The 11,634-nt window shown below is 36.5% G+C and overlaps 1 protein-coding gene across 1 annotated transcript in view; it reads right to left on the bottom strand.

Moving 5' to 3' along the window:
- Positions 1-10: 10 nt before the first annotated feature.
- LOC139868544 (uncharacterized) overlaps positions 11-11,634 on the bottom strand; it is a 28,005-nt gene continuing 16,381 nt past the window's right edge. The window contains exons 6-9 of the mRNA XM_071856880.1: positions 3,834-4,173; positions 3,598-3,689; positions 800-1,085; positions 11-398 (exon numbers count right to left, since the gene is read on the bottom strand). Of these exons, the coding sequence (XP_071712981.1) occupies positions 11-398; positions 800-1,085; positions 3,598-3,689; positions 3,834-4,173 (1,106 nt within the window). The remainder of the gene's footprint in view (positions 399-799; positions 1,086-3,597; positions 3,690-3,833; positions 4,174-11,634) is intronic.

Here is an 11,634-nt window from a genome sequence, read left to right as displayed (position 1 = left end):
ACTCGATGAACTACGATGTACCAACACTTGGCTTTAAAAGGACATTCTCGACAACTTCATCGTTGTCGTAATATATTGGTTCATGATTCGGCAAATGAAACTGGAGCCTATAAACTGCAGGTGTTCTGTGAACAATATCAAAATTGAACAAACGCCAAGATGCCTCACATGAAGATAAGTAACGACAACTATAATAAGTTGCAATCTCATCTTTACTGTTAGAATCTCTCGCATGTGATTTTTTAGCATTAGAATCTTGTATTGAAATTGTAATCCTATCAGGACCCTTATTAATGTACTTAAATAGATATTTTATTGATTCAATCTGGTTGCACCACTCAACATTGATATGTGCTTGATATTGTTTCAGTAGTTGCTTGTTGTAAGGTACAACATACCTACATTGATAAATAAAAAAGTATATGACAAATAATGTAAGGAACATGTAATGAGATAAAAGATGATAATATAACATATTATAAGAATTAATGAAATCTACAATATATGTTGCATAAATTACAGTAATACAGATAAATTATATGTCCATATATATACAATTTATTGGATATATATAATGTGCATCAATAAGGGATATTTTTTTAATTACAATTTTTATCAATGTATGAAATAAATAAAAGAAATGTTTACTTTATAAAGATTAGAATCTCGAATATTGAAAGGTATTCGCATTTGGAGTATCATAAATGATTGATTGAAGTTTTTTATGCCACATATATGTTGAAATAATATTATAAATGTGTTCAATTAAAATTTTAAATCATAAATATATACAACTAACCGGTTGTCGAGGTTAGTGGTTCCTTTCACAACAAAATTACCATCATCACGTATTTTATATCGAGGATAACCGTCACCATCAAAATGAGTTTCGGAATGAAAATCCTTCGGAAAATGCTTCGAACATTGTCCCTTCTTTGTCATACACGGACTGTGTTTATGGTTTGGTCCACACGGACCATGAATCATGAACTCCGATACAATTGAATATAAATCAGGGTCAACATTTTTGTCCGGTAATTCTGCAGTAATAAAGTTGTCAACATCGTCAGGTCCTGGAACATGATCTGTTTTATCCAGAAATAAGCAAATGTGAGCATGTGGTAGACCACCCTTTTGGAATTCTATCCTGTATAATTCTGCACATATGTAGCAATTTGAAACAACCCAACCCGTATTAAAACCGGCCCATAAAAATTTTTCCTTTTAATACGCGTTAAATAATACTTTAGGTCCCAATACACAATTTCCAAAACATATTTGTTACCGAAGTAAGTTCAACGAACTTAAAACATACATTAATAATTTAAACTCCTTAATACAATAATATGTTATTTAAAACATAACCCGAGCATGGTGATTTGGGACTATGCTACCCAAATCCTAATCGAGTCCAAAAGCAAGATCTTCTAAAGCAACCTAGCCAAGATCTCTCACCCCCAAGCTTACCCGAGCCGCCAAGCATGCGAACCTATAAAAATGTAAACAACGAGAGGGTAAGCTAATGCTTAGTGAATGCAATACTTATACGCATACATACATAATCCAATTACTTGCATACACCTACACAACAACACCATATCATTAGCATACCACAATAAACGAATAAACGAATACACGAATAATCATACGTACAATGCTAGTAGAACATACACAACCCAATATACACAATGTCGACATTCGACTCGATGGTGGCCGACGAAGAGCGGTAGGTCAAATACGTTAACCACTCACCACCCATCGCAACACGTACGTGGTCGACGAAGAGCGGTAGGTCAAATACGTTAACCACTCACCACTACGCACCATGAGGCCGACGAAAAGTGCAACCGAAATGTTAACACTTACCTCAATCACAAGGATGGCCGACGAAAAGCGAAACCGCTTACCATCCCACGATAAGTGGCCAACGAAGAGCGAATCCCTAAACGGATAACACTCACCACTTACCCATACACACATGTGGCCGACGAAGAGCGATAGGTCAAACGTTAATCACTCGCCACAAAACAAAATATACACATGTGACCGACGAAGAGTGATAGGTCAAACATTAACCACTCGTCACATATCCAAACGCACACATGTAGCCGACGAAGAGTGATAGATCAAACATTAATCACTCGCTACATAACCAATACTAACATGTAACCGACGAAGAGCGATAGGTCAAACATTTATCACTCGTCACATGCCTCACCTCCATTTGTGGTCGACAAAGAGTCATTCCTTACAGAAATCACTCCCCACATTCCAAACACACACATACACACGTGGCCGACAAAGAGCGATAGGTCAAACATTTATCACTCGCCACATACACAAAACGAATATAGCCAATGAAGAGCTATCCACACGGATATCACTCACTATATTTTCCCAACTCAAATGTGGTCCACGAAAAGTGAATCCTAACGGATGTCACTTACCACGTCGAACGCAAGCAACCAAATTATATACATAGGCGTATAAATATTCCACTCACTTCGATTACTTGAAAAGCAATCCCGCTTGAGCTCCAAATCGTCCAAATGCAAATCACCTAAGTAATTTACAAACAAATAAGCTAAACATTCTAGCTTATACCCAAAACACCATTAAGTGCAATATTAACCCATTTGCACTTACTTCCAATTTGACTAAGTCAAATCTCGCCCAAAACACCCATAATCACAATCAACTAGTGATTATGTTCTAACACCATATTTTACAAGTCTTACAAGCATAAACTTGCACACCAACCCGACATTAACAACAATAAACCCGAATCTTGGTGTTAACCTTCAATTAACAACTAAATGGGTTTCACCTATGAATCATACAATCAAAAGCCCTAAACTTGAATGATGAACACGAAAATGAATTTCGGAGTTAGAGCTTACCACTAGTATCACCGTGTAGCTAAGAACGAGGATAACACACTTGTCAACTACGCCAAAGATCAAAACCCGCTTCTTCCTTTCCAAAATCCCACTTGAAACACTTGGGGTATTTGAGTTTCTTGAGAGAAAATGAAAGAAAAGGAAAAAGAAAATAAGAAATGAAATGGGTGGACCAGATTTTAGATCCCCATCTGGCTCAATCGTGAAATGACCAATTTGCCCTTGAACTTCATTTAAATTTACAAGAATCTGGTGCCAGCTCGCACCATTTTCCACGCCGCGGCCTAATTCGTCGCGCCGCGACGATTGCCTTGAACTGGGATCACTTTTAAACAAACTTCTGGTCTGGATTTCTTCGAAACGCCGCGCCGCGGCCCTCTTTGTCGCGCCGCGACCTATAACTGGGTCTGGGATCATTCTTTGTCGTACTTCTGATCTCAACTTCAGTTCATTGCCGCGCCGCAGCCTCCTTTGTCGCGCCGCGACACAAAGCTCGACCTGAGCCCTTCTCTCGCGTATAAGACTTTAACACCCGAACATGTCCCGAACCCTTCATACGCCTATCGTACATACAAAATACACTTATAAATCATGTACGGGGAAAAACGGGGTGTTACACAATTGAAAGCGCTTTATGAACTCATATATATTAGGCTACATGAATAATTTATTTAATAAGTATAATAAGAACGTTTACCTGCCACAACTTTACCAAATATTTTTTCAACCCTGAACTTACGCATAAGAGAATCTAGCTTGATTTTAAAAACACGTGTGCTGATGTCTGGCCTGTCTTCTGGATTTAAATTATACTCAGATAAGAAACGCAAAATTTCTGGCCATTTTGGATTGCAGGTGAATGTTATAAACAGATCAGGATGTCAGTAAGCTCTAACGATTGCCATTGCATCCATATAATTTTGTTGTAAATACCTTGCACCACCAGTGAAACTGGACGGTAATATCACCCTATTACCAATGTTAGAAGCTTCTTGGTGACCAGACTCCTGTGCATCGTACAAATCTGAACACGGAGATACGCGTAAAATCTTTTGGTTATTTAGGATGTAGTTCAACCGTGTGTTCTCGACCATAGTGTAAGCATCAACAATAAACTGTTGCAACAACTTTTTTGACAACAAAATCAGGTACGTTTCTCCCACCCGGGCTTGTAATCGGTATGCAAAAAACTCTCTAAGTGTTAACTTAATATGACCGAAATCGGTTTCTGCATCAACTCCTCGATGATACACATCAGTCCCGTACCCATCCTCTACATATGGAAACAGTAAGGGATACTGATGAAATGTCCCGTTCTTATTGATTAAAAACGTTCCATATTAATTGATTTCGTTGCGAGGTTTTGACCTCTATATGAGACGTTTTTCAAAGACTGCATTCATTTTAAAACAAACCATAACCTTTATTTCATCAATAAAGGTTTAAAAAAACTTTACATAGATTATCAAATAATGATAATCTAAAATATCCTGTTTACACACGACAATTACATAATGGTTTACAATACAAATATGTTACAACAAAATAAGTTTCTTGAATGCAGTTTTTACACAATATCATACAAGCATGGACTCCAAATCTCGTCCTTATTTAAGTATGCGACAGCGGAAGCTCTTAATAATCACCTGAGAATAAACATGCTTAAAACGTCAACAAAAATGTTGGTGAGTTATAGGTTTAACCTATATATATCAAATCATAATAATAGACCACAAGATTTCATATTTCAATACACATCCCATACATAGAGATAAAAATCATTCATATGGTGAACACCTGGTAACCGACATTAACAAGATGTATATATAAGAATATCCCCATCATTCCGGGACACCCTTCGGATATGATATAAATTTCGAAGTACTAAAGCATCCGGTACTTTGGATGGGGTTTGTTAGACCCAATAGATCTATCTTTAGGATTCGCGTCAATTAGGGTGTCTGTTCCCTAATTCTTAGATTACCAGACTTAATAAAAAGGGGCATATTCGATTTCGATAATTCAACCATAGAATGTAGTTTCACGTACTTGTGTCTATTTTGTAAATCATTTATAAAACCTGCATGTATTCTCATCCCAAAAATATTAGATTTTAAAAGTGGGACTATAACTCACTTTCACAGATTTTTACTTCGTCGGGAAGTAAGACTTGGCCACTGGTTGATTCACGAACCTATAACAATATATACATATATATCAAAGTATGTTCAAAATATATTTACAACACTTTTAATATATTTTGATGTTTTAAGTTTATTAAGTCAGCTGTCCTCGTTAGTAACCTACAACTAGTTGTCCACAGTTAGATGTACATAAATAAATCGATAAATATTATCTTGAATCAATCCACAACCCAGTGTATACGTATATCAGTATTGATCACAACTCAAACTATATATATTTTGGAATCAACCTCAACCCTGTATAGCTAACTCCAACATTCACATATAGAGTGTCTATGGTTGTTCCGAAATATATATAGATGTGTCGACATGATAGGTCGAAACATTGTATACGTGTCTATGGTATCTCAAGATTACATAATATACAATACAAGTTGATTAAGTTATGGTTGGAATAGATTTGTTACCAATTTTCACGTAGCTAAAATGAGAAAAATTATCCAATCTTGTTTTACCCATAACTTCTTCATTTTAAATCCGTTTTGAGTGAATCAAATTGCTATGGTTTCATATTGAACTCTATTTTATGAATCTAAACAGAAAAAGTATAGGTTTATAGTCGGAAAAATAAGTTACAAGTCGTTTTTGTAAAGGTAGTCATTTCAGTCGAAAGAACGACGTCTAGATGACCATTTTAGAAAACATACTTTCACTTTGAGTTTAACCATTATTTTTGGATATAGTTTCATGTTCATAATAAAAATCATTTTCTCAGAATAACAACTTTTAAATCAAAGTTTATCATAGTTTTTAATTAACTAACCCAAAACAGCCCGCGGTGTTACTACGACGGCGTAAATCCGGTTTTACGGTGTTTTTCGTGTTTCCAGGTTTTAAATCATTAAGTTAGCATATCATATAGATATAGAACATGTGTTTAGTTGATTTTAAAAGTTAAGTTAGAAGGATTAACTTTTGTTTGCGAACAAGTTTAGAATTAACTAAACTATGTTCTAGTGATTACAAGTTTAAACCTTCGAATAAGATAGCTTTATATGTATGAATCGAATGATGTTATGAAAATCATTACTAACTTAAGTTCCTTGGATAAACCTACTGGAAAATAGAAAAATGGATCTAGCTTCAACGGATCCTTGGATGGCTCGAAGTTCTTGTAGCAGAATCATGACACGAAAATAAGTTCAAGTAAGATCATCACTTGAAATAAGATTGTTATAGTTATAGAAATTGAACCAAAGTTTGAATATGATTATTACCTTGTATTAGAATAATATCCTACTGTAAGAAACAAAGATTTCTTGAGGTTGGATGATCACCTTACAAGATTGGAAGTGAGCTAGCAAACTTGAAAGTATTCTTGATTTTATGTAACTAGAACTTGTAGAATATATGAAGAACACTTAGAACTTGAAGATAGAACTTGAGAGAGATCAATTAGATGAATAAAATTGAAGAATGAAAGTGTTTTTAGGTGTTTTTGGTCGTTGGTGTATGGATTAGATATAAAGGATATGTAATTTTGTTTTCATGTAAATAAGTCATGAATGATTACTCATATTTTTGTAATTTTATGAGATATTTCATGCTAGTTGCCAAATGATGGTTCCCACATGTGTTAGGTGACTCACATGGGCTACTAAGAGCTGATCATTAGAGTGTATATACCAATAGTACATACATCTAAAAGCTGTGTATTGTACGGTACGAATACGTGTGCATCCGAGTAGAATTGTTGATGAAACTGAACGAGGATGTAATTGTAAGCATTTTTGTTAAGTAGAAGTATTTTGATAAGTGTATTGAAGTCTTTCAAAAGTGTATAAATACATATTAAAATACTACATGTATATACATTTTAACTGAGTCGTTAAGTCATCGTTAGTCGTTACATGTAAGTGTTGTTTTGAAACCTTTAGGTTAACGATCTTGTTAAATGTTGTTAACCCAATGTTTATAATATCAAATGAGATTTTAAATTATTATATTATCATGATATTATCATGTATGAATATCTCTTAATATGATATATATACATTAAATGTCTTTACAACGATAATCGTTACATATATGTCTCGTTTAAAAATCATTAAGTTAGTAGTCTTGTTTTTACATATGTAGTTCATTGTTAATATACTTAATGATATGTTTACTTATCATAGTATCATGTTAACTATATATATATCCATATATATGTCATCATATAGTTTTTACAAGTTTTAACGTTCGTGAATCACCGATCAACTTGGGTGGTCAATTGTCTATATGAAACATATTTCAATTAATCAAGTCTTAACAAGTTTGATTGCTTAACATGTTGGAAACATTTAATCATGTAAATATCAATCTCAATTAATATATATAAACATGGAAAAGTTCGGGTCACTACAGTACCTACCCGTTAAATAAATTTCGTCCCGTAATTTTAAGCTATTGAAGGTGTTGACGAATCTTCTGGAAATAGATGCGGGTATTTCTTCTTCATCTGATCTTCACGCTCCCAGGTGAACTCGGGTCCTCTACGAGCATTCCATCAAACCTTAACAATTGGTATCTTGTTTTGCTTAAGTCTTTTAACCTCACGATCCATTATTTCGACGGGTTCTTCGATGAATTGGAGTTTTTCGTTGATTTGGATTTCATCTAACGGGATATTGAGATCTTCTTTAGCAAAACATTTCTTCAAATTCGAAACGTGGAAAGTGTTATGTACAGCCGCGAGTTGTTGAGGTAACTCAAGTCGGTAAGCTACTGGTCCGACACGATCAATAATCTTGAATGGTCCAATATACCTTGGATTTAATTTCCCTCGTTTACCAAATCGAACAACGCCTTTCCAAGGTGCAACTTTAAGCATGACCATCTCTCCAATTTCAAATTCTATATCTTTTCTTTTAATGTCAGCGTAGCTCTTTTGTCGATATTGGGCGGTTTTCAACCGTTGTTGAATTAGGATGATCTTCTCGGTAGTTTCTTGTATAATCTCCGGACCCGTAATCTGTCTATCCCCCACTTCACTCCAATAAATCAGAGACCTGCACTTTCTACCATAAAGTGCTTCAAACAGCGCCATCTCAATGCTTGAATGGTAGCTGTTGTTGTAGGAAAATTCTGCTAACGGTAGATGTCGATCCCAACTGTTTTCGAAATCAATAACACATGCTCGTAGCATGTCTTCAAGCGTTTGTATCATCCTTTCGCTCTGCCCATCAGTTTGTGGATGATAGGCAGTACTCATGTCTAGACGAGTTCCTAATGCTTGCTGTAATGTCTGCCAGAATCTTGAAATAAATCTGCCATCCCTATCAAAGATAATAGAGATTGGTATTCCATGTCTGGAGACGACTTTCTTCAAATACAGTCGTGCTAACTTCTCCATCTTGTCATCTTCTCTTATTGGCAGAAAGTGTGCTGATTTGGTGAGACGATCAACTATTACCCAAATAGCATCAAAACCACTTGCAGTCCTTGGCAATTTAGTGATGAAATCCATGGTAATGTTTTCCCATTTCCATTCTGGGATTTCGGGTTGTTGAAGTAGACCTGATGGTTTCTGATGCTCAGCTTTGACCTTAGAACACGTCAAACATTCTCCTACGTATTTAGTAACATCGGCTTTCATACCCGACCACCAAAAATGTTTCTTGAGATCCTTGTACATCTTCCCCATTCCAGGATGTATTGAGTATCTGGTTTTATGAGCTTCTCTAAGTACCATTTCTCTCATATCTCCAAATTTTGGTACCCAAATCCTTTCAGCCCTATACCGGGTTTCGTCTTCCCGAATATTAAGATGCTTCTCCGATCCTTTGGGTATTTCATCCTTTAAATTTCCCTTTTTTTAAAACTCCTTGTTGCGCCTCCTTTATTTGAGTAGTAAGGTTATTATGAATCATTATATTCATAGATTTTACTCGAATGGGTTCTCTGTCCTTCCTGCTCAAGGCATCGGCTACCACACTTGCCTTCCCTGGGTGGTAACGAATCTCAAAGTCGTAATCATTCAATAATTCAATCCACCTACGCTGCCTCATATTCAGTTATTTCTGATTAAATATGTGTTGAAGACTTTTGTGGTCGGTATATATAATACTTTTGACCCCATATAAGTAGTGCCTCCAAGTCTTTAATGCAAAAACAACCGCGCCTAATTCCAAATCATGCGTCGTATAATTTTGTTCGTGAATCTTCAATTGTCTAGACGCATAAGCAATCACCTTCGTTCGTTGCATTAATACACAACCGAGACCTTGCTTTGATGCGTCACAATAAATCACAAAATCATCATTCCCTTCAGGCAATGACAATATAGGTGTCGTAGTTAGTTTTTTCTTCAATAACTAAAACGCTTTCTCTTGTTCATCATTCCATTTAAATTTCTTCCCTTTATGCGTTAATGCAGTCAAGGGTTTTGTTATTCTGGAAAAGTCTTGGATGAACCTTCTGTAGTAACCAGCTAGTCCTAAAAACTGGCGTATGTGTTTCGGAGTTTTCGGGGTTTCCCACTTTTCAACAGTTTCTATCTTTGTCGGATCCACCTTAATACCTTTTTTGTTCACTATGTGACCGAGGAATTGAACTTCTTCCAACCAAAATGCACACTTTGAAAATTTAGCGTACAATTCTTCCTTCCTCAATACTTCTAACACCTTTCTCAAATGTTCACCGTGTTCTTGGTTATTCTTTGAGTAAATAAGTATGTCATCAATGAAAACAATGACAAACTTGTCAAGGTATGGTCCACACACTCGGTTCATAAGGTCCATGAACACAGCTGGTGCATTAGTTAAACCAAACGGCATGACCATAAACTCGTAATGACCGTAACGTGTTCTGAAAGCAGTCTTTGGAATATCATCTTCTTTCACCCGCATTTGATGATACCCGGAACGTAAGTCAATCTTTGAATAAACAGACGAGCCTTGTAGTTGATCAAATAAGTTGTCGATTCTCGGTAGTGGGTAGCGGTTCTTGATGGTAAGTTTGTTCAACTCTCGGTAGTCGATACACAACCTGAATGTACCATCTTTCTTCTTGACAAACAAAACAGGAGCTCCCCACGGTGATGTGCTTGGTCGAATGAAACCACGCTCTAAAAGTTCTTGTAATTGGCTTTGCAATTCTTTCATCTCGCTAGGTGCGAGTCTGTAAGGAGCACGAGCTATTGGTGCAGCTCCTGGTACAAGATCTATTTGAAATTCAACGGATCGATGTGGGGGTAGTCCGGGTAATTCTTTCGGAAATACATCGGGAAATTCTTTTGCGACGGGAACATCATTGATGCTCTTTTCTTCAGTTTGTACTTTCTCGACGTGTGCTAGAACAGCATAGCAACCTTTTCTTATTAGTTTTTATGCCTTCAAATTACTAATAAGATGTAGCTTCATGTTGCCCTTTTCTCCGTACACCATTAAGGGTTTTCCTTTTTCTCGTATAATGCGAATTGCATTTTTGTAACAAACGATCTCTGCTTTCACTTCTTTCAACCAGTCCATACCGATTATCACATCAAAACTCCCTAACTCTACTGGTATCAAGTCAATCTTAAATGTTTCACTAACCAGTTTAATTTCTCGATTCCGACATATATTATCTGCTGAAATTAATTTACCATTTGCTAATTCGAGTAAAAATTTACTATCCAAAGGCGTCAATGGACAACTTAATTTAGCACAAAAATCTCTACTCATATAGCTTCTATCCGCACCCGAATCAAATAAAACGTAAGCAGATTTATTGTCAATAAGAAACGTACCCGTAACAAGCTCCGGGTCTTCCTGTGCCTCTGCCGCATTAATATTGAAAACTCTTCCGCGGCCTTGTCCATTCGTGTTCTCCTGGTTCGGGTAATTTCTAATAATGTGGCCCGGTTTTCCACATTTATAACAAACTACATTGGCATAACTTGCTCCGACACTACTTGCTCCGCCATTACTCGTTCCGACACCATTTGTTCCTTTCGTTCTATTAACCCCTGGTCCGTAGACCTCACACTTCGCCGCGCTATGACCATTCCTTTTACACTTGTTGCAAAATTTGGTGCAGAACCCCGAGTGATACTTTTCACACCTTTGGCATAGCTGCTTCTGATTGTTGTTGTTGTTGCGGTTATTATTGTTGTTGGGATGATTGTTGTAGTTGCTGTTGTTGTTGTTGTTGTTGTTGGGCCGTTTGTTGTAGTTGCGATTGATGTTGCGATTGTTGGGATAATTGTTGCGATTATTGTTGTAATTGCTGTTGTTGTTGTATTGGTGATTCTTATCACCGTTTTCCTCCCACTTTCTTTTGACTTGCTTCACATTGGCCTCTTCAGCAGTCTGTTCTTTAATTCTTTCTTCAATCTGGTTCACTAGTTTGTGAGCCATTCTACATGCCTGTTGTATGGAGGCGGGCTCGTGTGAACTTATATCTTCTTGGATTCTTTCCGGTAATCCTTTCACAAACACGTCGATCTTCTCTTCCTCATCTTCGAATGCTCCCGGACACAATAGGCACAATTCTGTGAATCGTCTTTCGTACGTGGTAATATCAAATCCTTGGGTTCGTAACCCTCTAAGTTCTATCTTGAGCTT

This window comes from Rutidosis leptorrhynchoides, chromosome 9 (genome assembly GCF_046630445.1).
Source record: "Rutidosis leptorrhynchoides isolate AG116_Rl617_1_P2 chromosome 9, CSIRO_AGI_Rlap_v1, whole genome shotgun sequence".
In the NCBI taxonomy this organism is placed as follows: Eukaryota; Viridiplantae; Streptophyta; class Magnoliopsida; order Asterales; family Asteraceae; genus Rutidosis; species Rutidosis leptorrhynchoides.
The sequence above is the reverse complement of the archived record's forward strand: the minus strand, read 5'-3'. Positions and strand labels throughout refer to the sequence as shown.